Source organism: Eschscholzia californica, unplaced genomic scaffold (genome assembly GCF_041429995.1).
Source record: "Eschscholzia californica isolate CP2 unplaced genomic scaffold, dmEscCali1.0.p SCAF_2, whole genome shotgun sequence".
Taxonomy (NCBI): Eukaryota; Viridiplantae; Streptophyta; class Magnoliopsida; order Ranunculales; family Papaveraceae; genus Eschscholzia; species Eschscholzia californica.
Window position 1 is genome coordinate 4,086,341 of NW_028238309.1, and position 26,611 is coordinate 4,112,951.

Sequence of the window (26,611 nt, forward strand, 5' to 3'; positions counted from 1 at the left end):
TAAAATCTATCACCTATATCACTACCGCCATTTTCATCTTCATCTCTCCCTCATTCTCTCTCTTGTTCTCTCTTTCTTTCTCCCTCTTTTCATCTTCATCTCTTCCTCTTTCATCTTCTTCATAACCCTAGGTTTAGTTTTTTTTCGATTTCTTGAAACTACATTGTTTGAATACTTGAATCTACTGGCTAGCAACACAAAGAAGATTTGCGGACCTTATTTGGAAGTATTTTGTCTGGAAGCGGGTGAACATCAAGAGAGGAATAAAACCCTCAAATGAGCTTTCCGGTCGCACCAGACCGAAAAGCTACTGGTGCCAAATTCGGTGGGCTTGATCCGTAAATGTAACATAATTCAGCCTGAGCCCACCGCCAGTAGCACCAATAGTTGTTGGACTAATTTTCAGTGGGCTCAGACCGAATTATGTAACATTTTACGGTGGGCTCAGGCCGAATTATGCAACATTTTACGGTGGGCTCAGGCCGAATTATGCAACATTTTACGGTGGTCTCGATCCGTAAATATTGCATAATTCGTCCTGAGCCCATCGAAAATTGGGTCAGTAGAGTTTCATCTTCTTCTTCTCCTTCAATTTATCTTTCTCTCTCTGTAAAATCTATCACTACTTCCATTTTCATCTTCATCTCTCCCTCATTCTCTCTCGGTTTTTCTCTCTTTCTCTGTCCCTCTTTTCATCTTTCCCTCATTCTCTCTCGGTTTCTCTCTCCCTCTTTTCATCTTCATCTCTTCCTCTTTCACCTTCCTCAAACCTAGGTTCAGATTTTTGAAAGTTTGGTTATCACCAAAGTGGAAGAAGAGGAGTGTTTAGGGATTTGAGTTTTGGAGAGATTTATGGTTGAGATACGTAGATTGCTAATGTGGGTGATATACACCCTTTAAGTGAGTTTTTTTAAACCATTCCATTGGGGGTCCTTTAACCAAACAATGTCAATGACTATTTACCATGTCAATGAATTCATGGGGAGACCTTTAAACAAAAATGGGAGGGCCCTATAAAACTTCCGTAATTCTAGTATGACATATTTTTTGTTAGTCCACTTTAACAGTTGATTTTTCTTCTTCTTCTTTTTACCCTTAAAAAACTAATTAATTCCACCATATTTCTTCGTCAAATATGGGTCGGCAGCAGTCGGTTGGTTGGCCAACCACATACAATCTTCCTTAGCAAAAAATCCCTTTTTTTTCTTCTGCGTAAAAATTGAAAGAAATTACTGAGTGGTAAGTTTGACTAATGAAATCATGGTTTTTGGCGATACTGACAAATATTGGGGTCCAATTTTGCAGTTCGTAACAAATCAGGGCCCAAATTGGAATTAACCCAAAACTCTATATCCAAATATAATTTCCATCCAACTCGGATTCTCTGACCGAGTCGAACAGGACCTAGTGGTTTATCGAGCTGAATATAACCGAGTCAAAAAAAAAAAAAAAAAATGAGGGCGAAGCAAAATTTCATTTTCAATTTTTCACCAAAACCGCACCAAGAAAACTGCGGTAAATCTTTTCTACTGTTTTTCTACGCGTAGATCTTCAATTTGATCAACTTCAAACAGCGATTTTCGATCTGCCATTAATGAAAAGTAGAACAAAATCCTTCATCAGAATACATAGATTGAGAAAGAAATAGAGAGAGAGAGAAAAAACGAGAAGATCTTCGATGTTTTTTTCCCATCATGGAGATTTTCCCTGTTGTTGGTGTTAGATCGGAATTCAAAACCCTAGATATTTCAATCTCATGTATACAAGCTAGCGTCATCAATTCAAAGTGCTCTTGATTCTTTTGGATTTAGAGATTGGATTTGGGTAATGTTTCCGGACTGGATTTGTGGTAATTAAACTTTGCTGTTTTCAGTTTTATGAATTATTTAATTTAATGGTGTACGCGTTTGATTGTTCGATTAGGGTTTATGTTTTTTGCTACTTTTTTTTTTTGAAGTTCCTGTTTGTTGCAATTTAAGGGGAGAATTTTGTAAATCTGTGAGAAGTTGAGGAGAAATTGGGAGGATTTTGAGGCTATTTTTTAATGGCGTCGGCTCAAGTTTTACCTAATCCGGGATCTTCTTCGCGCAAGCAAAATCTGGAAGCTGGGAAACGGAAGGTACAGTATTGAATCATTTGATTTAGTTGATGCATTAGTCTTTTAATCGAAATGTATCAGCTTGGAATAGAAAAGAATAGAAAACTCAGCTAGGAATAAATTTACTTTGATATCATTATGAATTGGGTTACTGATAGTTTTTGAAACATTAGGGATCTACCTATTGATAATGCGTTAGATGTTTTAACTATGGAAGTGAAAGAATTAAAGCAAATGCTTGGGAAACCGAATTTGATGATGTGACACGATCCCTAACCCGTTACATATACCGAATTACATATACTAAATTGATTAGTTTCTCAATCCCATCTGAAATATTTGATTTATTAGTCTATCCTTTGGAATGTCATAGTTTTGACCATAATGGCTTCATGTATTACTCAATCGGTAGCCAAAGATTACGGTAAACCACACAAATGGGTGGAATAGAAGTAAATGACGAAGTTTACGAACCTTTGTTGCTGTAGTAAGATTTACCTACCAGATAATATGCAAGTAGCTGAGTTAATGTTATTTTGGCCAAGAAGAATTCAGTTGGTTGGAGACGATGTTTACAATATCATTTTAGTGCTTAACAATTCTTCGGAAAATAGTTTATACGGACACTAGAAATAGAATCTAAGATAACCTTGCGAGAACACCTTCAAATGATATCTTGAGGTGGTTGAAAGCCATTGTAGTTGGTCAGTGCTTGAAGACAATGTCTAAAATCTTATTTGTAAAGAATCATTTTCTCTATTAAAAACCAAAAAAATTGCTGCAAAAGATAGTGATATTTATGAAGAAAACAATAGTCGTACACAACGTGGGAATAATCTATGTCCAAACGTAAGTACATAAATTTCCAAGGTTTTGGACCTTGCATTTGTGTGATTTTTGTTGGTGCTTTGTGCAAACAAGTTGGACTTTCCTGGTAGTGCAGAATCTTCAGATTCATAAGCTGTTATGCAATTGTATTTTTTTTCTATTTTATTTTAATTTTGTGTAGATTGCTGCTTGCGTAGCTTCCCTCAGTTTACAGTCATGTACTTCTTATTTTCAGTTGGAAGAGTTCCGGAAGAAAAAGGCGGAAGAGCGAGCCAAGAAGGCTGGGTCGACTAGCCAAAGACAATATACGGATGTTAGTCGATCTGAGAAACAGTCCGGAGACAGGGACACTGTACGCTTTCCTGATTCAAATGGAGCTTCTACATCTGAAAGAGATGGTGTCTCTAATAATGAACCTCCTGCAGCTGCTATGGGGGGTAATGCCATTGTAATTGATTCACCCCAGACTAATGATCTGGGTTCCTTTGGGGGGAAGCATACTTCCCCTGCTTCAGCCAATATGTTTCATTCTGATCCACCTCAGAAGCCAGCAATTGTTGGGGAGTCGAGGTGGGACGGTGGTTCAAGGCTTTCTGAGTCACCGTATGTTAGTTTTGATAATATTCGGGATGACAGCAACCAGAGCCATGGCAGTACTGGAACTCTGGAACCAATATATAATGCTACAACAGACCAGTCTGTTGTTTCTGATTCAGCATATGTGACAGGAGGCATTGGTAAAAACAACTACCAGTCTAGTTATTACGACAGAGTGAGTCAATCAAGAGAAGATGAGATATCTTCGAAGGAATATCTTAGAGTACCAGATACATCCCGAGTTATATATAATAGCATATTATCTGAGAAATCAGCTAGTGGTCCAGTGAAAAATGAGATTGGCTTGGACAGCATATCAAGAAGTAGCTCAACCTCATATGCAGGTAAGATCTTTCTTCGAAGTTTCACAACTTGTTTAAATATGCGGGTATTCTAAGAAGTGGCAACTGCATGAATCCCTCTCTCTCTCTCTCTCCTTACTTTCTTTCGTATACGTAGGACTGAATTTCTATCTGGTTATGTTCTGCATTATAGATTCTATTCGTTCCAACACCAACATAGCTGAGTCTGTTGCTGAAGTTGAGCAAATGCATGGCGGTTTGGAGTTTAATGGTGCTTCTATTCTTGATGGAAGATGGAAGCTCAGTAGCCCTATCAATCATCAGCAATCGAGTTCGGATAGTGTATCTCGGCTGCAGTCAAAGTCACACTCCATGGATCTTACTTTAGGTTATGGAAGTTCATCTAATCATGTCCCGTTATATCCCACAGCACCTGAAACTGGAAGTCGTCGAAGTCGTCCATCTTTCCTCGATTCGCTTAATGTGAATAGAGTCTCATCATCGTCGTACTCATCTCTCACTGACTCAAAATCTGAACCACTTTTCCCTAACGTGGTTAACAATCAAGCAATTCCAGATTCATCTGCCTCTCAGAGATCGTTTACTGATACTGTCATTGTTGAACCCTTAGAGAACTTCAAAACCCCTAATCTGCCTAGTACTTCAGATCCTCCTATTAATCCCTCAGTCTCTGAGGCTAGCAAGGACGAACTTTTGTGGCCAAGTTTAAAGGATGCCAGTGTGGAGTGGAAGCACGAGTATCCCGTGGTGAAGCATGATGAAAATTTTGCTGCTTTGGAACAGGTTAGTATATGTTTTTTCTGTTTGCAGCGTCCTTTTTGCTGTCTTTTCAGTACATGCTGTTCTTGTCAGTACTTCGCTTTTACTCTAATGCATCCTCTGTTTGAATGTTAACTACTGAAAATGGATAATTGGAGATGTCTTCTTGATATTTTGGTCAAGAATCTTAGGAGCAGACTTTGACATATACGTTGTTATTTTAGATCATGGTTTTCTCCTGATAGTAAATTAGAGTTCTCAAATTTTCTAAGACTGAAATTGTGAATTCTGTCATGGCTAAGGCTTTTGTAAAATCTTATGCCATATCGGAAATTTATTTGGCTGTCATGCTACTTACAGAAAACTATGTTTGCAAATTTATTTCCTCAAGTGCGTTAGTTTTAGGAACCTCTCTAGGTTGAGTGGCTGTAGCACCGTTGCATAATTGCGTTATTATAGCATGGAAGTATTTTCTTTAGCGCCAGAGCCTCAATATTTGCTTCGCTGATGTTAAAATTTTGGACTGCAAATATATAACTGCAGATTTCCAGTTGCTAACATGTTCATTCTCTGGAATTAGTTTGATGGTAAAATTCTTAAGTAGTTGTTGCTCACACCAGTTTTCTTCGGTGCAGCATATTGAAGATTTGACACAAGAAAAATTCTCACTGCAACGAGCTCTTGATGCTTCACGAGCTCTAGCAGAATCGTTGGCTGGGGAAAATTCATCTCTCACGGATAGCTATAACCAACAGGTGGATCATGACCTATTTTTCTAGATTTCAGAATTCAGCTATTACTTTATACATTTTTTCCTTGCTGAACAGCGATTAATTTTTCGTACTTGAGCTTACTGTTGATTATTATCCCGTTCTAGTGCCCATAGAAGAACTGCTGAGATATTGCGTCAAATTTTAAAAAGTTGCTCAATGCGTTGTATTTAATAAAAATTGTCGTCCCATTGTTTACATGGATATCTCTTACTGTCCAGTTTCTAGTGTGGAGGTCGTTAATCTTGCAGTGTAAACAGTGACGTACTGAATGGCCAGAGTAGACCTAGTCTCCAATAAGAGTGCTCTGATCTTCAAACAAATCCTAATTACACCAAGAAAGTCTTGTCTTGACACTTATAGATACTTTTTCGAATCTTCACTAGGATGTGTAAAGTGGCAATGATCTTTAGCTTGTTAAAATTTCATATAGAACATTCTTATATTTTCTTAGCCAACGAACATAATAAATTTTAAAATTCATTATAGTTACTTTTTATGAGACCGTTGTTATTTATAAAGTAAAGAGTACCCCTTGCTTTACCTTCATGTGGCCACACAATGTATGTAGCTCTTGGTTTTATTTGATTTGCTCTTGTTAATTTGCATCTAATTCTCTGGTTTTCACCAGGGAGCAGTAGTTAATCAACTAAAGTCCGATATGGAGAGATTACAAGAGGAGATCAGGCTTCAGCTGGTTAGTATATTGTTTCCCTTTAAAAGCTAGATTAAATCTTTAGTATGGTTTTCTTATTACAATGTGTTGCATGATATGGTATACGCTCTTTGTATTGCATTCCATAAAAATCGTGCGGACTGAGGGTTAGCTTAGCAAGCTCCTTACGAGTCCAAGACTGAAGTATTGACACTCTTTTATTTCTTTCTTAGAAATTTGAATCTACCAATGTTTCTACGTGAAGTTGGGGTGACTTAAAAGTTATTTTGGATCACATTTACGTGCTGCCTCCTTTTTTCTTTTTCTTTTATTCCTTTATTTATTTTTCTTTTTAATTATTTTATTTGTTAATGATGTACCTCTTGCATGTCGAAGCGGATTATTAACCCTTGGTTGCAATCAAGGCTTCTAGTATGTGGCAGCTAGCAATTGAAGAACACATTGAATGAGGACCTATAGACTACAGAGTATAGACTGTATGGTCACGGAAGACTTGTACCTCTAATGTAGTCGCAAGACTTGTCAAGAATATATCTATCACATTATTCACATCAATTAATTTACCTCGAAAACAATACGACCCAAGACGCTTATCTGCTAGTATGTGAGAAATGTCTCGTTTCGGGGTACTTTCAAGTGTCAACATGTTTTGTTTGGTCATGCGAGTTTACTTGTATACTCATTCTAACCTTCGGTTTCTATCACTGATTGCCGCACCATTTAATTATTTTAATATAATGCCTGTTTGGATCAACTATGGACGACAGATTGAAATCGAGTCTATCAAAATGGAGTATGGTAATGCACAACTAGAAATTACTGCAGCTGAAGAACGAGCCAAAATATTGGCTTCTGAAGTCATTGGCCTAGAAGAGAAGGTACTGTTGGTTTTTATATTTCTTTCAGTACATGACTTACCTTGAGCAGACATCTAATTTAAAGAATCTGGAAAAGTACCATTATTAGATATCCACAGTTATTTTTGTTCCTTATCCTGCTAGAACTATCTGAACTCTATTTAATATTTTCTGTTCAGGTTTTTTATTTTGTCCGAGTTTGTTGGATACTTGGATCCATGTTTTCGGGCTTAAGTTTGTTTGGTTTATATTTCATTTCTTTTAGTAGGAGTACATGAGTTAACCATCTTCAACCAAACTGAGATGCTGAAAGTGAGGTGAAGGATTATGCTTGGAGGAGACGATCATGATATATGATAACACTATATTTCTTAATCATGAAAATTTATCTAGTTCATATTCCTAGAGAAGTTTAGCAGAGGGTGTAGATTTTATAACTTGTCTTTCTAAACATGTATTTATACTGTGCATTCACCCTGTCCAAGTCTATTTACTTCTAGGTTTAATATAATGTAGGCACTCAGATTGAGGTCAAGTGAGCTTAAGTTGGAGAGGCAGTTGGAGAATTCAAATGCCGAAATTACTTCTTACAAGTAAGCAAACTTTCCAGTTTCATATTCTTCTTGATTTTCCTAAAAACTGTCTTGCTTTAATTAGTGTTGAGACTTCACATCTTATTCCACCTGAAGATGTGTGCTGCTTAGGTTCACGTTTACCTTGTTCCCATAAACTCTCTCATAATCTCATATTAGTTCAGTTCTTTACTTCCTTTGCTTATGCTTGGTTAAGTTTTTCAATTCAAGACTTTCTAATTGGAATTTGTTTGTACATCTTAATACACAGGAAGAAAGTTTCTATCCTTGAGAAAGAGCGTCAGGATCTGCAATCCACAATAAGTGCTCTACAAGAAGGTAAAAATAATGTGATATGGCCCAAAAACTGCATTATGTTAAGTTCGTCATAGAGACATAGACGTCAGTATGTCACTAGTCATTGTTACTATTTACTCTATCATCACTTCTTATTCTACTTACTAAATGCAGAAAAGAAGTTATGGCAATCGAAGTTATGGAAAGCATCTGGAGGTGGAAAGCCTGTTGATACCATTAAAAAAACTCCATCTGTTAAAAAAGATATCTCAACTTCAACAGAAGATTTAGGTTTGTTGTTTAATTCAAATTATGTAACCAAAATTATCAAAGATTGTGGTGGTGAACCTAGTAGAAGATACATCCGTTCTTGACACAGCAATCCAATTTGTTTGCTTGGAACTTTCAGTTTTATTTAGTTTACATTTTCATTTCAAAAGATTTGGGGGATGCGAAAACTCGAGCAATATCAGTGGCTTTAAATTCAATGCCCATTGTCCTCAGGTGTTGAAGTTTCGAATTTCGTTTCCGGGGAGGCAAGTGGTGAAAGCACGGAGTCAGGAGATTCGGATACAAAAATGCAAGATGTTGCATCTTTACTTTCCAATGAGAGCTCCACGCTACCCGAAAATAGTCAATTCCATCTTTTAGCTTCATCAGCCGCTATTCCTCCGGATCAACAGAGAATGATTGGGAACATTAATTCTTTGATTTCCGAGGTAGCATATGTTTCTTTTTTCAATGTTCTTGATCTTTCTCCATCTTGCTAAGGCAAATGTTGTTCATAACTAGAAGTTCGCACATCAAAATTTTCTACTAATATTTCAGAATAACATATTATTATCATGTTTCATCTACATGAAATTTATTTATATACTGATTGAAGTGTTGTGTTTTTGCAGTTAGCGTTGGAGAAAGAAGAGTTAATGCGAGCTTTGGTTTCCGAGTCATCTAATAGTTCAAACCTCAAGGTAACTCCTTACTGAAGTAAAAGAATCTGGTAGTTAACAATTAGTCGGAGGATAATCATATAGAACTTCGGTAGAAAACTTACAATGGCACATACAGATTTCTTCATAAATCTTGCACTTGTCTGTTTATTTCCATTCGATTTTATCGTCTGAAAATCTCATAGTTGCAACATATGTTGCCCTTTTTTATCTTCACCAATGACTGCCATGCTCACATCTGAACTGCCTCCCCGGAACTTGTTTCCGGTAATTGATTTCATGTATGTTTGAGTTCCTTGTTTGGTTAGTTCTCTCTCTCCATGTAATCTCATTGATATGCTTCTTCATTTGTGAAGGAATTGAACAAGGAATTATCCCGTAAACTAGAGGCTCAAACTCAGAGATTAGAACTATTAACCGCTCAAAGTATGGTCAATGAGAATATCCAGACAAGACAAGCGGATACTCTCACAGTCAACGATAATACACCATACGCAGATGAAGGAGACGAGGTTCAATATCTTATAATCATCTATTTAAACTTAAACATTGTCTACTTCTCTTTTCTTCTAGAAATCCGCAACATTTTTCGGTTTATTCATTTTTTTTCTTCTAAACCAGGTGGTAGAGAGAGTATTGGGTTGGATAATGAAGTTGTTCCCTGGAGGTCCATCTAAACGGCGAACCAGTAAACTTCTTTGATTCAGAGTAAGAATCCTGCAACATTAAAAATTTTATGTATTTTTTTACAGAAAAACACATCTTCGATGCTGCGAGTGGAGATCATTATATGTATATCTCGAGACATTAAATTTAGCCCATTCTTTTTCCATAGAAGAAAGTCGATGTCTTTTATTTTCCGCTTCAATTTTTTTTTTTACATTAAAAAGGATTCAAATTTTAATAGCAGGACAGTCTAAGAGGTATTGTGTGTTCATGTTATGAAAAGTTTTATTGTAACATTTTTATTCAAACAATAGAAATGAAATGGTTATAACCCAGATACAACTTATACTTTCATTTGCTTGTCTCTTTTTTCAATTATGAAATTTTCTTTTATTTGGGAGCCTCGATAGTAGTTACCCTCATCGATATCCTGGCGCCAGAGATTCTCGCATTGTTGTTGAGTTTGATGTTGATAATGAAGGCTACGATTTTCTTTCTCCCACCGCAATGATTTTTTGTAGTGTTCCTTTTTTCCAAAGTCAAATTCGAAATCTGACTCGAGGTCTGGATTGATTCAGGTTAGATTTTAACTCATTGTTTTTTACCGACTCGTTATGTTTGACTCATCTATTTGTACTCGAGACAACTTGCTTTGAGGGGTGGGGAGAAAGCTTGCCATGCCAAGTCTGTCCACGACGGCACTCGTTTGCTTAAGTTAAGTTCAATGGGACCGATCTGACTACCCCACACTTAAAAGTATTTGAACCCTTCCTGCAAATATTCCAGTTAGAATATAATAGAAGTTAGTGTCAATTGTACTTGGATAGTGGATTTCCAGCTCTTTCTTATCTGAAGTGCGGGATTTAGACATTAAGTCCGATTGGAGGTCTTAGTTGACTCGCGCTAGATTTCAGGTTGTTTGTTTTTGCCTAACTTGTGTTGTTTGATTGTTTTGATGATTGATTTGGGTTGAGTCTAAGTCCATCTGATTCAAACGAGCCAGATTAGGACAATGAGAAATCACAAACGCCACCCGAATTAGTTATCTACATTCGTTAAGATTCCCTATCTACTGGAAAAGTATGTTCCTTGTTTAGGTTATCGATAGCATGAGCATTTCGTTATCTTGTTAATATTTTTTTAGTGTTCTAGAATTTGTTTATTCGGAGAGCTTTACTAGAACCGTCTAAACAACCTACTTCGTACTAATAAATCCGCATTCTGATCTTAATCAAGTTGTTTAGGACTCAAATTATGGAGTTCTAGATATGACAAAGCTAGCATTAAGTCCTTAAGTTCCTTAAGAGTAATTTTCAAATTATGAATAAGAATACAGAGAAAGAAATCAAACAGCGGAGAAGTATAATACAAAGAAAATGACAGAGTAATCATCATTTCACTTCTTGAATCTCATCCAAGGCATAATTGTTTGTTGATACATTTGCATAATTCACCTTTTGAAACCGAACAACAACTGGGTACCGAGTCTTAGGATCCTGTAACACGAGAGATACATGTCATTAGGTCAACTTAAGATTTCCGTCTGCAAATTCAGTATGATTTATTTGTGTATGTACGAAAAACAGATTACATACCTGGTCGACTGCTACAACAGATCCAATACCATTGAACCAGTAGGACTCCTTTCTGAGAATCTTAACCTGCAAAACCAAAACCATGTCAAATACCCATAATCACGAAACTCGGCTGTGTTACTCGGCTCCGATCAGTTTGGATCGGAGTTACCAGATACTCTGCCCCCCTTGTGTAATGGATATCAGAGTTTAGTTTGTGTTCCAGTATCTTAAATTTGGCATACTAGAGTTTCTAACATTACGTTAAGCTAAACTAGTTGAGATGTTAGCTAAAAGACTTTTCGATTGACTAGTTAAAATACTAAGTTCAATTGAGATAAAATGGCTAAAAGTAGGTGTAACTAGTCGATATGCACAAGGTAAAGTATTCACCGTCTAGTAAAGATAGTCCAAAATGTACGAAACCCTAATATAGTGTACCAAAGACATGCCCGCGCGAAGCGATTTGCCTACCAGGTAACATTGGTTGGGATCAGGTTTTTACCCGATCCCTGCTCACAACTGCTTATAATAAGCTTAGTCTTTTCAACTATTTACTGAGCAGGTGACTTTGAACAAGTCTAGACCAAGAAAGACAAAAGCTTGAACTCTTCAGAATCACCTTCTTGCTTATTATACCTTAGTGCCTCTCTTGGGTCCAATTGGAGGTGGTTTTACTTTTGTGGCTGCAGCAGCTTCCTTGGTTGCTGTCGGAGCAGCCGGAGCTGGGGTAGCGGCTTCTTCTGATGCACGTACAACTAGCTTCGAATTACTTGAAGTCTTACCGGGGAACGATAAGTAATTCCGGGAAGATGAAGTGTTGGTGGTGGAAGAGAGAGTTGATGTGAGCATAAAACTAGAAGCTGCTGAGGCCATGGAACAACTTGCCATGTCTATGTCTTCTCTTTCTCTCTCTCCTCTTTCTAAACTAAACTAAGTACAAATGAGTTAAGTTTTGTTGTGGTAGTTGAAACTTGGATTATGTTTTGAAGATTGTAAGAATGAGAGGCATTGAATGAATGAATTATTTCATCATTCTTTTTTGGGGTGGGGGAAATTCTTTGTCCAATAGAGGTAAGGGTAGTAAGAATCATTTTCCATCAATAGGATGTTGCCATGTCAGCACCATATAATTCCTATTTGGATAACATCATCTACTATTTTGTAAATTTGTGAAAGTGTTGATCTTTTTTCTTTTTGTTCAAAAGAAGTGAAAGTGTTCATGAACTCTTCTAATATATGGACAAGTGGAAGTGGAAGTGGAAGTGGAAGTTGTGGTTTGAGCCCATATGGAAACAACTTTGCTCATCTTTATATGAACAATAGAGTTTCTTACGAGGACGGTATATAAATGAAAATTGAGTATTCCTGCAGTTTTATGAGGACGGGAAAAATTTAAAGGATCTTCTTTGGGCAGAGAGGAAGAGGAGAGACGACAGATGGGTCAATTTCTTGATGGTATTTAAAAGATAACTTGTCTTTTTAACTTACAAAAGTTTAAAATTAGACCTTCAGACTAATTTCCTATATATTAATCTCATACTACGACTTACAAAAAATTCTATTTGGTCAAACTTGATTACTAGTCTTTGTAAAAGTAGTTCTCGATGGTCTTTAGATTATTTTTTTTATGATGACTTTTAGGGTTTGTTCTCGACCCTTATGACCGTTACTACGTTTTTCATGGCATTATATGTTTATTTTCAAAATTCGAACTTGATTTTCAAGTGAACCATACCCCTTTTAACAAAAAAAAAAAAAAAAAGTGAACCATACCCCACCACAAGTAACTAGTTAAGGGCCCATTTGCAAGTCGGATCATTTCATTGGCTTCAGAAGCAATATCATGTCTCTCATTAAGAGCTTGTACCTAAACTTCTAGGGCTACTCAATTAGTCATCGCCCTTCATATACTTTTTCAGATGCGTCTTGAAATTCTTCCTCCTAGCCGTAGTAGTACAGGTACATCCTAAAAATATTTGTTTCAATAGACATGTGTAAATATTGAAGGATTGCTTAAAAGGATCGATTTGACCATATGATAATGATAGTGGCACTTTTGTAATAAATGAGAAATTTTTTCGTCCATATAGTTTATTGCCCTAATCCGCGTCGTACGGCAGAAGGAAATTTCGGGTTGGGTCTCGGAGCAGACCAACAAACCCTCCCTTTTTCTTTGGTGTTCTTCCCAAAACAAGTAGTTAAATATTTTCCGAGTCAACTCCGATCTAATCCCTATTTGGACTCATGTGACCCTATAATTTCTCATTTCTACAAAGAAAACACAAATAAAGGTACTAATATTCGTTTACACCCTAATTTCTTGTTTAGAATGTTTTTATTTTTTATTAAAATATTAATAATTTTTAGCCAAGTTGCACTACCAACTTAATTTAGTACAGATTTTAAACGTTGGTTCACCTTAATATATTGTATTAATATTTTAATAACTAAATTAATATTGATTCCTCTTGTTTTCTATTCCGTTTTCTATTTGATTAACGAACTTTGCAATTTTCTGGACGACAAAAAATGTTAAATTTCTAGCAATTTGATTCCTTTTTATTCATATATTAAGTGAGGAAACACTGGATATTATTAACGGAATAGCGGTTCTCATTCTAAAACAAAATTATTGGAGATGAGGTAATGAAATTACCCATTTATAAGTTGAATCCCACTATTCTTGCCTTGGTGGACCGATGGGTACCACTAACTGGCAGCGTAGACGGTTTGCAACTTACAATCTAAAAAAGAGAATGAGATTTGAGGTTTAGCTCCTCTTGGTGGAATAATAGCTCTTGAACACAGATGATTGTCGTGTATAAGTCGCCTAAAACACAAGGCCCCAAATGAATTCATCAAAATTTTACATTGTTTTTTATTTAGCATTGTTAATCTTTTAGAAATCTAGCTTGAGTAATGAATAATACAAAAATTGTGTTCGTTATTAGTTTAGCTCTTAACATCCGAAGACTCCCGTAAGTGAACATATAGTTAGTTGTATTGCTCAACTAAAAGATAACATATGAAAGATAAATACAATCCACTTATTTATTAGAGGGTCTATACTCATATGATTACCTGAAAGAAGAATCCTATCCAAATGATTAATCTTTTAGAAATCTTAGCTTGACCCCAAATGATTTCATCTAATGTTTACGTCGTTTTTTTTTTATCTAGTATTGTTAATCTTTTAGAAATCTAGCTTGAGTAATGAAAACATACGAATGTACTCGTTATTAGATTAGCTCTTAACATTCGAAGACTCCCGTGGATAAGTGAACATATAGTTAGTTTTTTTTTTTTTTGTTGTTGAAAGATATAGTTAGTTGTATTGCTCAACTAAAAGATAACATATGAAAGATAAATACACAATCCACTTATTTATTAGAGGGTCTATACTCGTATGATTACTTCAAAGAAAAATCATATCCAAAGAGCATTTTTTTATAGAAATGTGATACTGAAATTTTGTACTATACGAGACTAATGAGTGTCATCTAAATCATAGTTTTGTTGTATTAAACTCATCTTAACAACCTATTCTATTATTTAACCTAAAATAAAATACTAAAATTAGGATATATCATCATCTTCATCTCTCACTCTCTCTTTCCTCTCTGTTTTGTTTCCTTGTCACATCATCACTACCATTTCTCTCTCTCTACTCTCTAACTCTCTTTCTCTCTCTAATTTGTAAATTAAGTAATTTGTTAAGATTTAATATGAATGATTAAGAGATACTAATAAGAGAAGTAAGTATTTCAAGTCCGTGAAGTTCTTTTCAAGTCTGAGAAAAAGAAAAAAAGATCTCAAAAAAAGTAGGATTCTCTTTTCCACATTATTCCCCTCCTTTGTTCAGTTCAGATGACCGGTCTGTCAGATTCCGGTGACATTTCAGTACTCAGTTCGAGATCGATTCAGATAAGGTTCTCATCCAATACCCTTCTCTCTCTCTCTAGAAAAAGTTGTCATTTTGAAATGAAATTTCAATTATGTACTCACTTTTTCAGTTCTACCCTTTTGCCTTTTCGATCTTGATCTCGATTTTCTCAGCCTTTTGATTTCCCCCCTTTTTTTTTTCAGAAAGAATATCAGCTTTATTTTTTTTTTAGTTTGATTCTACCTTTTTGTATGGATTCTAGTGAGATAAACCCTAAAGGTGTTAACTTTAGTTGATCTTTGTGTGTGGGCATTGGAAATTTTAGTTAATTAGGTATTAATTTTAGTTATTTTTTTTTCTTTTTAGCTTGAATGTGTTTTCTTATCCATTATTGATTGTTCTTCTATTCATTCAAATCCTCATATCTGTTAAAGGATTTGTTGTTGATTTTCCCAATTTCACATTGTTATATATGATGAATGTGGGTTATTTTGTATGATTTCATATATGGGATTACTGGATCCAGGACTTTGTTCTAGGTTAATTTTTTTTTTGGGTGATTAGTAGCTTAAGTTCTTACTGTTTATTGAAATCGGAGTTATCGACTGAATATGGGTCTATTATGGGGATATTTACTTAGCTACGCCATGTATGTTCATGCTCAGTTTCATTAAGGCTTGTCTGAATTGAAGTTTTATCTTAATTTTACTTGAATGAGTTGCTGTTCAGCTTAAATCTAGGGTTTTTACATCACAACCCACCCTATCTGTTTTGTTTCGAAGTTTTTCTAAATCGTTCATTATGTGCATGTTTGTATGTCAAACCTGGTTTTTTTTTTTTTTGAAAATTTGAATTAATACAAACCTGGTTTTCTAACTTGGGCTTTCCTCACTTCAAGCTAATGTACTTACTATTTATCGAAATCAGAGTTATTGACTTAAATACCGAACTATCATGGGGGGATTCACTTTACCAACCCATGAACGAATTGTTTGAAATTGTGTTCCTTGAATGAGTTGTTGTTCAACTGACATCTAGGGTTTTTACATCATGGACTTCTTCACAAGTTCACATATCTATATTGTTTTGGAGTTCGCTAAATTGTTACATAATGTGCATGTTTTAATGTGAAACCTGGTTTTCTAACTTCGTTCTGTTCGTTCTGATGATTTCTTGACTTCAGCTCTTGATTGATCAGGTGTTAAAATGAACGGCATTCATAAAACAAGAGGAGAAGATCTTGAGAAGTCTTTTCCGGGATGCATGGGAACAATGATCAACCTCTTTGATTTTGGACCTGGCATGACTGGAAACAAGCTTCTAACATATAACGAACATCAAAACGGTGATTTTTTTTGGATTCTCAAAACTCTTTTTTTATGTTCAATTATAGGTTCAATATACTACTATTTTCATAGCATAATATATATATATATTTAAGAAAGGCGAAACACTTTCGACATGATTAGAACGAAGAGTAAGGGCAACTTCATCATCTTCAAATGTTCTACTCTGATAAGCTATTAGCTTTTTAGTTATTTCGCACTCATTCTGTACTTGAAGGTATCTCGTTAGCTCTTTGTCATTGGTTATGTGTTGCCTGAGGGACTGTTTGATCCGAAATCCCCAATCAGTTCAATTAAAATTTATATATTTCTTTGGTTGATCATCAGGTTCTCTACCTTCTAAGGGTCGAACAGACGTGGTAAACAATGCATCCAATTGCGCTAGGGATCGAACAGATGACAAGCCTGTAAGCTCGTTCGAAACCTCTTTTTCTCTTAGTATGAATTCCACACTCATCTTTGTTAAATGGTGCTTGTTATTTTGATCTACAAGTGAACTTTTTTCCATTGAAAAGCATTATGGAGGTTAGGATCTTGAATTTCTTGTATAGGAACTGATTCGCAACGCGGATTTTCTGTGTTGATTGTACAGATTGGATTTAAACTGGCAAGGTCTTCTTCAGCCAGCAAATCTAGTGGAACACCCATGAAGATGCTTATAGCCAAAGAATTGACAAAAGAAACAGAGTCCAAGCAGAATCCACCCAGTGTGATTGCTAAGTTGATGGGCCTTGATTCCCTTCCGGTACAGGCAAACATAGATTTACGTCACACAGAAAATGAGTATTTGGACAAGAGAACGACACATGAGCTTAAATCATATCAGGAACAGCTGCAATATAAAGATGTCTACGAAGTCTGGCAAAAATCTCCACAAACTAGTTATGTTAGAGATAAATCCCCCCGTAGTAGGGTTAGGCATAATGAACAGCATGAGAAGAAGATGGCTCTAGTTCGTCAGAAGTTCATTGAAGCAAAACGTTTATCAACAAACGAAAAACTTCGACAGTCAAAGGAATTTCAAGATGCATTGGAAGTTTTGAGTTCGAACAAAGATTTATTCCTTAAGTTTCTACAAGAACCAAATTCTCTGTTCTCACAGCATCTATATGAACAACAATCTATTCCTCCACCTCCTCAGAAAGAACGTATCACGGTACTCAAACCGTCTAGGACAATAGAGAATATTGCTCATGTGGGTTTGGAAAGGAAGAGTGAGAAACAGAAGAAGAAACTAAACCAGTTAGATGAAACGCGTGGCTTGGATCAACACAAACCTGGACGGAGTTCTCTATCTACGAGTTATAATGGCGAAGATTCTGCTCTACCCACACGGATAGTGGTTCTAAAACCTACTCCTGGAAAAGTTCATGATATCAAGGCTATGGTTTTCCCCCCTCCCTTGTCACCAGGAGAGTCTCATAGTAAGGATTTATGCGATCTAGATAATGATGAAACACGGTCTTCAAGAGAAGTTGCTAAGGAGATCACAAGGCAGATACGTGAAAGTGTGGACGGTTGGCAAAAGGAGGAGACTGTGCGGTCTTCTGTATTTTCCAATGGATATGTTGGTGATGGTAGCTCCTTCAATAGGTTAGAAAATGAATTCGTAGAGGAGGACAACCTCTCTGACTCTGAAGTAATGACGCCAACTTCCAGATATTCATGGGACTATGCCAATAGGTTTGGAAGTCCCTACTCGTCTTCTTTCAGTAGAGCTTCCTATTCTCCAGAATCATCTGTTACCAAAGAAGCAACTAAACGGCTTTCAGATAGGTGGGCCGTAATGGCATCAAACAGAATTGGTCGAGAGCAAAGACAGGTTCGCCGAAGCTCTAGTACATTAGGTGAAATGCTCGCTTCTGACGTGGAGAAATCAGTAAGATCAGAAATGAAGGTTGATAGAGGACATGGGTTTCCAACTAGCAAGTCTTGTGGCGGCGAACAAGATCTGGATTGCCCATTATCATCCTTCTCGAACATTAGAGGCATGGATGAAGTTTTGGAAGATTCTCCTAAAAATCTATTAAGGTCAAAATCTCTCCCGGTATCATCAACAAGATATGGAACCAAACAGGATTCTGAAGTTTCTAATCCCGAAAACGGTAAGCTCAGTGCTTCTAAAGAAGTGCAGAAATCAAAAAATGGGAAATCATCATTCAAAGGGAAACTTTCTGGTTTATTTTTTTCCAGAAACAAAAAACCAAGTTCAGAGAGATCAAATTCATCTCTTCTGGTTGGTGATCAAGATCAGTTTCAGTCTGCCATTGCTAAACTACCATATGCCTCAAACCAGTCTTCCCCTATAACTGACAGTATTCCTCAGTTTGTTACAGACTTCGATTTCGGAGTACCCAGAAATCCTTCTACAGCTTCCATTGTTGAACCAAAACAAGAAGCTTTACCCAATAAGGTATTTTCTGGTTCTTTTTCTTATTACCGTTTTGTTTCGCATATATCAACTTCCAAATGTCTTCGATAATTTTGCTCTGTAAAGTTAATTTAATTTTTAGAGTTTCGATTTTCGAATGTATGCCAAGTTAATAGTTCGTAGACTTGGGACTTAACTGCTGGTCTAATAGTATCCCGACGTATTACTGATGAATAATGTGAAGTTGCATTCTTTCTTTCAATATGAAATTCATGAGAATGTTCTCGCTAATGAAACTCTTTCTTTCTAATAGGCTTTATTGGGTCTAGCTAAACCTTGGATAGCTGGAAATCAATGTCCGAATTGGGAGCAGCCAAATCCTATACCGGATTTCCAAAGACCATTTGAAGATGGTCTTAGTACAACTCGTTTTTTCTGTGATAACATCAAGTTAGACCTCCAAGGTAAGTTGGTATATGTGAAGTGTTAGAACTTTCTCATTCCGACAAATTTAGTCTTTTTATCGTCTATAACATAATCTTACTCTACATTTTTTCGGCAGGTGAATCTATGCAACTTCACTCTCTTAAATCTAATATAATTTCCAAATCTCCTCCTATTGGATCATTAGCGAGATCCTTGTCACGCGATATTTCCTGTTCAGATATTGCAACACCAGATCCCCTTAATTCTACTCCACATCTCACCGAAGCTGAGGAAGAACAAGAACGTTTTCTGTTTATCAAATCTTTACTCTCATCGACAAACTTAGATTGGAACGGCCACTCTAATGTAGTCTTCAATAGACGGCATTCACTGGAAACCCCGTTGGATCCATCATTGTTGGACAAAATTCTCAACCAGAGAGATTATAAAGAACAGTGGCAAGGGACTAGATGCAGGAAAAGAAGATCGGACCAAAAACTTCTATTCGACATTGTAAATGCAGTACTAATAGATATCATGTGTTATGGGTCGGAGACAAGTTTATGGACAAGAATTTCGAGTAATTCCAAAGATAGAATAGGTGAATCCGTGACTCTGGAAGAAGTGTGGACCCGAGTGAAGGAGTGTTTTTCAAGTGAAACAAAGTGTTGTTCGAGCGAGAGTGGGGATAGTAATAGTTTGGTAGTGGAGCGAGTGATAAGGAAGGAGGTCACGGGGCGAGGTTGGACGGAGCTAATGCGATCGGAAGTAGACAGTATCGGAAAACAAATCGAGGAAATGATGATGCAAGAGCTTGTGGATGAAACCTTGTTTGAGTTTTCAGATTGATTATGGTAAAAAGTAAGCATTTTTACACACTACTCTTCAATTATCTGTGTTTACTCTCACTGATTATTATCATCATCTTAATCATAATCATAATTGTGCTCCCATCTTTTGATTTCATTATGCTTCAAATAGTGTCCGATTTCATTTTTTGTTTTGAATCATCCAAGTTCGTCATGTCTACAGCTCTCTCTTTTGTATCTTTTATATATTCGTCCGTCTTATTTTATTTCAATAGGGAGGCCGTTAGTGTCGTTATTAAAACGTTTAATTTTCAGACAAGACCGACAACTAGTATTATATTCGAACTGTATACTGAGTTTCATGACCTGTTTAAAACCATAAACTATTTAGGTTGTCAGAAGGAAGCTTAATATTCAACTATCCCCAGTCCCTGTTATTTATAATAAACAGAACACAGCCTCTGTTTTTTAAATGAATAAACAGAAGAAGGCCTGGTCGTGCACCAGGATTATCTGTTCTTTTACAGAAGTTGGCCAGTAATGAAGGAAACTGAGTTGCAGAAAACATTGACCTAGAAATCTGGGATTGAGATTTTAGAACTAAAAGCTGAAAAGTGGGAGGAATATGATGAATGAAGTAAGAATTTGAAAATGCAATATAGATGATTTCACTTTGTTCCTTCACAATCATAATCGGGTTAGTCGACGGACTTGGCCTCGTAATTTGAGGGGTTCGTAAGACTCCGGCCATGAGCCAACAACCCTTGGCTCAAGTGGTAAGAGGTAAGTCTTCCAACTTAAAGGTCAAGGGTTCGAGGCACACGCTTACCAATTCAAAAAAAAAAAAAAGACTCCGGCCATGAAGACTGTCATATGAAAATATATAGAAGAGCTACAAAGTATACTTATCCCAGACTTATCGGGACGGATTGGTCTCGATCAACCTTGGGCCATGAAGACTTTCTCATAATAGGAATCAACTTGTTTATCGAGCCCGATAGGTCCGGGCTTCTACCGGTGAGTTAGTTACAAATTGGGGGCCAGATGCAGAATTAACCCAGAAAAATTGAAACAAGCAGGGGCGGCAACAGGCTTTGCTATATCCAGGATTCACGGGTAAGCCTGTCAATAGATATCCGAATATTTGACATCCTATCCGCATCCATATTCGAATTTTAAAAAAATATCTAAAATTTCGAATATCGGATACGAATTCGGATATTCCTTATCGGATATCTGCTTATTGGATACACTAATATTCAATCCGATAAATATCCGTATCCGATAAATAATATAAAAGAATAATAAAAATTTAAATTTGTTCAACGAAAAAAAAAAAATTTAATTATTTCATAATAATATATAAAATGTATCATTGAGATTCATTATTTAGATCTAATGGTTAAAATTTATCGGATAAATTTATTCATAATAATATATAATTATCGGATTCTTGTTAGACTGGTCCGCTGGGCTCAAAAATCAAGCTCAGCCCAGGAACAAGATATAAACGACCTCATAAAGTTCTTCATCGGGAGTGAAGAAGTTCATCAAGAAAAGAAAATTGACTCGAAAATGAAGACTGTTAATTTGGTGAAGGTCTGGAGCAAGCTTTGACATGTAGCCCCTCTTCTAGTACAACTCGTATTAAATTGTGGCTACTTCGTAGTCTTTTCTACATAATAAAATTGCATTGAGAAAAGGACTTGTCATACAAGGAATATTTACCCCAATTTGAACAAATAGAAATCAAAACCCAGCCACCCAAATCCATAAGGCCTAAAAAATCAAACACTTCTCCCACACTCCCCCTCTATATACACCAAAGCAGCACAACTGGCTCCTCTCAAACCAGGAACCCCAAGAACAAAAACTTAAACACTCCAAATAAAGTTTTATTTCCTTGCTGAAAAGCTCGTAAATTACAAATCACTCGACTCGAGCGTGCCTACTACAAGATCGAACATTTGCTTGAATCTTGATCTTCACTTCCTCTTGAGTTTAGAGTTGCATTCATATCCATGGTTTTATATTTCAAGTTTCCTTAATGCAAACCGTACTGCGACAAAACCACATACAAACTTTCATATACTTAACAGCAATGTTTTATCTCGTCATCTATTTTCTCCTTGAAATTCGGATAGAGCAAATGAAAAAACAAGCTAAACGTTGGAACGATAAGAAAAGAAAGGAAAGAAAGCTTGTCGTGGCTTAAAATATGGGTGATAGCTGACGTACCTCATATGTCATACCTTCTCTCTTATTCTCTTGCTCCAAATGTCAGTATGTGTTTTGCTTTCGGTTGATGTCGAACCAGAGTTCTGGTTTAGTTGCGAACTTAACAGTGGTTGTCGAGTTCTATCTCTAACAACTTCATAATCTTCATCACTTTCATAGTCTTCTGGATTCCTAGTAGAAACTAATGCTCGTAGAATTACTGCTAGTAGCAAAGATAAGGCCTGAAATATGGAAACCAAATATTGTGTAAACATATGAACTTGTAAATGATGGATTGTAGAACTAAATGTATTCCACGAATAGCACACAAGCATATAGTATTTTCTCATTGATAGGTGAAAAGGGAAATAAACGTCAGCGACGACTTCGTGACAACGAAATAAAGAACTTAATTTCTAATCCTCTGTAACATGGCAAATTAGTTACACATGCAGGCCAAATAGATGATGAAGAAGGTTAACTTGAGAACCACTTAAAATACGCTAGACCGAAGTGAAGTTTTGAGACTTCAATAATGCTTATACCTTGAGGCGGCAATGTTATGTTTCGCCTTTTATCGAAGAAACCCTACTCAAAGGCTCAAAGCTCAAAATCATTTTACAATATTGTACACAATATCCTTAAAAACAAAAGAAAAAACAAGAGAAAAGATATACCTGAATTATAACCACGACTATTCCAACCCATTTGCATATATCCATATTTTCTTCAACAAATGACCGAAGGCTGTCGAGCTCTCCGGTTGAATCACTTGGAAGGTCCTGTATAGAAAATACATTAGCAAATAGGGGATATCTACCGTATGAAAACTCTAACAAGAATGTCAAACAGAAGCAGTCTCTCTCTCAATTAGGCATGAACTAACCTTTTCCCACCGCCTATCCAGTATAAGAAAAACCACCATAGACGCTTCTATCAAAATGATTACAGTATTAAGCAAAGAGTACTGATATCATTAAGAAGTTAAGGAAACAGATCTAATCAATCAAGGTGTATAAGTAGAAAACTGCAACCATAAACCAATAATCATGAATCGCCTTAGCCACTTGACGATAACAACTCAGAAAGTAATTTGAAAAACAACAAAAGAAAAACTCATAGATCTGTTTGATATGTAAAACCACACAAACAATATGAGAGGAAACACGACCAAAGAAAAACTCATACACAGGATACAAAACATAGGCAGCAGCCATTGATTGCTTCAGCTGCAATGTGGCCAATGAGAGTAACCACACATAACAGAATCCCGAGTCCCATAACAGTGTAGATGAACCTACCACAGCAACAACAGCCCTGCATTAATATAAAGAAATTCCCGCAAACTTAAACATCAACAAGCTTGCCATTCAGCAAGCTCAAAGATATTCACCACATATCTCTGTGCTGAACTGCTGATGTTAAGTATTTGAGAGTACGTATCAAAAGGAAACACATCTAATTAGGATCACAACATTCAAGTATTCTTACAAGACCCAGTGCCCATGTTATCACTCCCTTCTCGATACTGACTGACACTAGTTCTTTCTGGTTACGTATCTCTACTCATCTATCGGTATTCAATGATTACATTAATCCATACTTTATAACTATCTAATCCAAAACGATTTATAGTTGAAAAGAATTCTAAACTAAAGTTCGCCCATCCCTCTCTATTCTCATCCTTGGTGTGCGTGTGCCTTGAATTTCAATTGATAGGTGTTTTGTCTAAACTCTAAAAACTCATCAAAGCAATTGTTGTAAAAGTGATAATGAACCAAAAGTATAATTACTTTGTGGATCATGAGAGCTAGTTAGCTACCAAGTAAGAATCGTTTAGATCAGAAAAATAAGAACAGGAAGTGAATTAACATAATCGGCTCAGGTTACCTAGGTGCATGGGTAGTCACTCGACTGTAACACCCCGAGCCTTAACAATTATCAGTTCTGACCCACTTCTGACATCGATGCCCAAGTCTGCAGGTATAGGGTTTTGTTCAAGGCGAGGTGAAGGCTCTACCAGCCCACCCAGAAGGCCTCGACACTTACTATGCTTGAGCATGCATCTATAACCCAGACTCTGAAATGCTCAGCCAAGAGATGTGGGACTATTACATAGAGTAATGAACTCCCTAATTCTATAACAATAGAATTCATTACCACAAAAAAGCTAAATATTCATTCAAACCCAAACTCACTAATAAATTTAGAAACAAAATAACAAGTAAACTAATGCAATAACAACAATTATCAAGCAAAAGCATATAACAGTGATAATATGAAAACCCTAACTAACCATGGAGTAGGAAGCTTGTTCAACCCAAATTGAATATCATCATCAAGACCAGAAACAAGACCCACACCCACTCCCATTTTCCAATTAAAATTATGATGAAATTGAGCCCTAAAAATATCCCCATTTTCAGAATTTATCAAAAGAAGAGCTGAAGAAGATTGAGGAGATGGAGCTGAAGGTGGTGGATTAACATGGGTATGATTGTTCCAACGATTAAGCATCCAAACAGAGTAAATTATAATCGAGACTCCAACAAACGTTTGAAGGAAATTTAAGAGCTTTAGATGAAAAGCTAGATACCCTCGACACCAATTAGCCATGATTTTGTTCTTGTACTAAAATCTAGTTTAAAAAATGGGGGGTTTTTCAGAATTCAATTGGAAACCCTAATTCATTATCAGAAACTTCGATCTCTTTCAGACTCTCTCTCTCTCTTTCCTCTGGGGTTCTGATTTTGTCAAAAGTCAGTTACTTTCATCTCTGTGGGCGAAAAGACCGATAATCCTGGTGCGTCAGTCCAGAGAGTTTAGGTGTTATGTCATTGAATGACGTGGAGATGCAAAGTAGACGTGTCAATGTATAAGAGCATCTCCAATACAAAACTCTAAAAAGAAACTCTAAAAATCTTATATGTCGAGATTCAAATGTCAATCTTTAATTTTTCTCTTTCTTATTTGTCAAGATTGAGATCCTCTGTTCGAAGGACTTCTCCAACGCTCTAAAACTCCAAAAATTCCTTATGTGGCATTTTTTTTTTCATTAAAATATATGAAAATGCTGAGCTGACACTTAGAGATATCTCAAGAGGACACTCTAGAAATGCGGTGTTTTCTTGAGATATCTCCACTCCACCCTCGCCACGTCATCTTTGAAATTTGAATTGAGTTTTGCATTGGAGATGAATTTTAAGATAAAAATTCTAAAATTTCTATATGGCACTCCGAGTTTCTAAGACTGAGTTTTGCATTGGAGATGCTCTAATATGCTTCAAATTCTTCTTAACTGCCCTATCTACTCATCCCATACAAATAGGCAAATAATGATTGGTCTATAGGAGCCCAAAATTTGCTACACGACCGCGCTTTCTATTAGTGGCCCTTTGGACAAGGCAGTTTGAGAGCATTCGAACCGAACTTAGAGCATCTCCCATGCAAGACTCAAATTCAAAATCTCAGAGTGCCACATAGGATTTTAGAGTTTTTCTTCCAAATCCATCTTCAATGCAACACTTAACTTGGATCTCTAAAATGAGATGGCGGTAGTTATTTTAGAGATCCTCAAGAGGACACTCTAAATTTAGAGTGTCCTCTTGAGGATCTCTAAGTGCCACATAAACAAATCAATAAATTTTAAACTAAAATATAGGTTTTTAGAGTTTCTCTTAAGTATTGCATTGGAGAAGGTTTTCCAATAGAGTATCTCTAAATAGCCAAATAGGAAAGTGACTACTTAGAGATCCATTTTTCACACTTAACACATAGAATTTTTAGAGTTTTTCTTGAGTCTTGCATTGGAGATGCTCTTAGTCTGTGTTGGATTTGAATAGCTCAGACTTGGGGCAATCGGAGTGTCACCGGATTGCCCTGTGTGTACCTTAGTTGCTGAGTCTGAGGGCCACCGAGGGCGTTAACAGAGGAGTGTGCCTATGGCAAAATTAGAGGCACTTATATATACTTCCTAAGAACCCCTAATGTCATGTTTGGTGCGTGGAGGTGGAACACAATTACCCCTTTTCCATAATGTAATTATAAGAAATGTGATTGTTTTAGTTAAGTGTTTCGATTGATCAAGAATAAGTACAGGATTCCTAGCTAACAAACTTGATGTTTCACTAGGAATAAAATTACTACAATTTTTGGTAAGCTTTTTACCCTCGTTTAACTATACAGACAATACATCAACTCATTCATTTCAAAGTAACCTTTTTGAATACATCAACTCATTCATGTCTTCTTTATTTCCTCTGTTGATGATTAGCTTTGTATCGTTAGAGGGCGAGCTTAGAGCCCAACATATGGTGGTGTTTTTCATCCCTTTTATGGTAATCGATGTACTAACCCTAGGTGCACACATCTCTTCGACCACAACTGAATATAATTTCAACCTTCGATCTCATCCTATCGTCTTCCATTACTGCACCCAAATAGCTTTCACCTCCTGGAATCATATTGGATTTATGTGGATCCATCGACTAACTTTGTGGATCATGAGTTCATACATTTTATCCTATGAGAGATTCAATATCAGTATTAACTTACCTTTTGATCTTGGACGACACCATACTTTGCATTTT

The 26,611-nt window shown here is 36.4% G+C and overlaps 4 protein-coding genes across 13 annotated transcripts; 2 read left to right on the forward strand and 2 right to left on the reverse strand.

Annotated features, from left to right (window-relative positions):
- Positions 1-1,377: 1,377 nt before the first annotated feature.
- Positions 1,378-9,747, forward strand: LOC147555400 (protein BLISTER-like). 6 transcript variants are annotated; one of them, XM_086662917.1, is made up of 14 exons: positions 1,378-1,824; positions 1,985-2,119; positions 3,162-3,867; positions 4,019-4,629; positions 5,241-5,360; positions 6,007-6,072; positions 6,819-6,929; positions 7,425-7,501; positions 7,752-7,819; positions 7,952-8,068; positions 8,282-8,496; positions 8,680-8,748; positions 9,084-9,239; positions 9,349-9,747. In XM_086662917.1, the coding sequence occupies exons 2-14, from the start codon at positions 2,045-2,047 to the stop codon at positions 9,427-9,429; spliced, it is 2,472 nt and encodes an 823-aa protein (XP_086519043.1). In that variant the 5' UTR covers positions 1,378-1,824; positions 1,985-2,044; the 3' UTR covers positions 9,430-9,747. The 6 variants fall into 6 exon arrangements, with proteins under 6 accessions (XP_086519043.1, XP_086519040.1, XP_086519039.1 ...); XM_086662914.1 differs by having other exon boundaries at positions 1,427-1,824; positions 1,980-2,119; XM_086662913.1 differs by having other exon boundaries at positions 1,446-1,849; positions 1,980-2,119.
- Positions 9,748-10,662: 915 nt separating this feature from the next.
- LOC147555401 (photosystem I reaction center subunit IV A, chloroplastic-like) lies at positions 10,663-12,189 on the reverse strand. Its single transcript, XM_086662919.1, has 3 exons — positions 11,607-12,189; positions 10,989-11,054; positions 10,663-10,889 (listed from the first exon to the last, which is right to left on the reverse strand). The coding sequence occupies exons 1-3, from the start codon at positions 11,856-11,858 to the stop codon at positions 10,785-10,787; spliced, it is 423 nt and encodes a 140-aa protein (XP_086519045.1). The 5' UTR covers positions 11,859-12,189; the 3' UTR covers positions 10,663-10,784.
- A 1,912-nt stretch (positions 12,190-14,101) lies between these two features.
- LOC147555402 (uncharacterized) lies at positions 14,102-19,947 on the forward strand. Of its 5 annotated transcripts, none has more exons than XM_086662921.1 (6): positions 14,102-14,899; positions 16,037-16,198; positions 16,527-16,606; positions 16,792-18,612; positions 18,884-19,034; positions 19,133-19,947. In XM_086662921.1, exons 2-6 carry the CDS (start codon positions 16,060-16,062, stop codon positions 19,843-19,845), a joined length of 2,904 nt encoding a protein of 967 aa, XP_086519047.1. In that variant the 5' UTR covers positions 14,102-14,899; positions 16,037-16,059; the 3' UTR covers positions 19,846-19,947. The 5 variants fall into 5 exon arrangements, with proteins under 5 accessions (XP_086519047.1, XP_086519048.1, XP_086519049.1 ...); XM_086662922.1 differs by having other exon boundaries at positions 16,052-16,198; XM_086662923.1 differs by having other exon boundaries at positions 14,862-15,186.
- Positions 19,948-21,476: 1,529 nt separating this feature from the next.
- LOC147555403 (tetraspanin-20-like) lies at positions 21,477-24,800 on the reverse strand. Its single transcript, XM_086662926.1, has 6 exons — positions 24,319-24,800; positions 23,220-23,319; positions 22,909-22,989; positions 22,700-22,804; positions 22,044-22,264; positions 21,477-21,864 (listed from the first exon to the last, which is right to left on the reverse strand). The coding sequence occupies exons 1-5, from the start codon at positions 24,636-24,638 to the stop codon at positions 22,052-22,054; spliced, it is 819 nt and encodes a 272-aa protein (XP_086519052.1). The 5' UTR covers positions 24,639-24,800; the 3' UTR covers positions 21,477-21,864; positions 22,044-22,051.
- Between the last annotated feature and the right edge of the window lie 1,811 nt (positions 24,801-26,611).

What these genes read in the sequence shown, in the direction of transcription:
- LOC147555400 (XM_086662917.1), top strand. Translation starts at nt 2,045, where the DNA reads ATGGCGTCGGCTCAAGTTTTACCTAATCCGGGATCTTCTTCGCGCAAG. An exon ending in AGGAGATCAGGCTTCAGCTG is followed by an intron (nt 6,073 to 6,818) that starts GTTAGTATATTG and finishes TATGGACGACAG; the next exon opens with ATTGAAATCGAGTCTATCAA. An exon ending in AACTTCAACAGAAGATTTAG is followed by an intron (nt 8,069 to 8,281) that starts GTTTGTTGTTTA and finishes CATTGTCCTCAG; the next exon opens with GTGTTGAAGTTTCGAATTTC.
- LOC147555401 (XM_086662919.1), bottom strand. Translation starts at nt 11,858, where the DNA reads ATGGCAAGTTGTTCCATGGCCTCAGCAGCTTCTAGTTTTATGCTCACA. An exon ending in GACCCAAGAGAGGCACTAAG is followed by an intron (nt 11,055 to 11,606) that starts GTATAATAAGCA and finishes TTGGTTTTGCAG; the next exon opens with GTTAAGATTCTCAGAAAGGA. An exon ending in CTGTTGTAGCAGTCGACCAG is followed by an intron (nt 10,890 to 10,988) that starts GTATGTAATCTG and finishes CTCGTGTTACAG; the next exon opens with GATCCTAAGACTCGGTACCC.
- LOC147555402 (XM_086662921.1), top strand. Translation starts at nt 16,060, where the DNA reads ATGAACGGCATTCATAAAACAAGAGGAGAAGATCTTGAGAAGTCTTTT. An exon ending in ATCGAACAGATGACAAGCCT is followed by an intron (nt 16,607 to 16,791) that starts GTAAGCTCGTTC and finishes TTGATTGTACAG; the next exon opens with ATTGGATTTAAACTGGCAAG. An exon ending in CATCAAGTTAGACCTCCAAG is followed by an intron (nt 19,035 to 19,132) that starts GTAAGTTGGTAT and finishes TTTTTTCGGCAG; the next exon opens with GTGAATCTATGCAACTTCAC.
- LOC147555403 (XM_086662926.1), bottom strand. Translation starts at nt 24,638, where the DNA reads ATGGCTAATTGGTGTCGAGGGTATCTAGCTTTTCATCTAAAGCTCTTA. An exon ending in ATGGCTGCTGCCTATGTTTT is followed by an intron (nt 22,990 to 23,219) that starts GTATCCTGTGTA and finishes TAATGATATCAG; the next exon opens with TACTCTTTGCTTAATACTGT. An exon ending in TAGTCGTGGTTATAATTCAG is followed by an intron (nt 22,265 to 22,699) that starts GTATATCTTTTC and finishes TCCATATTTCAG; the next exon opens with GCCTTATCTTTGCTACTAGC.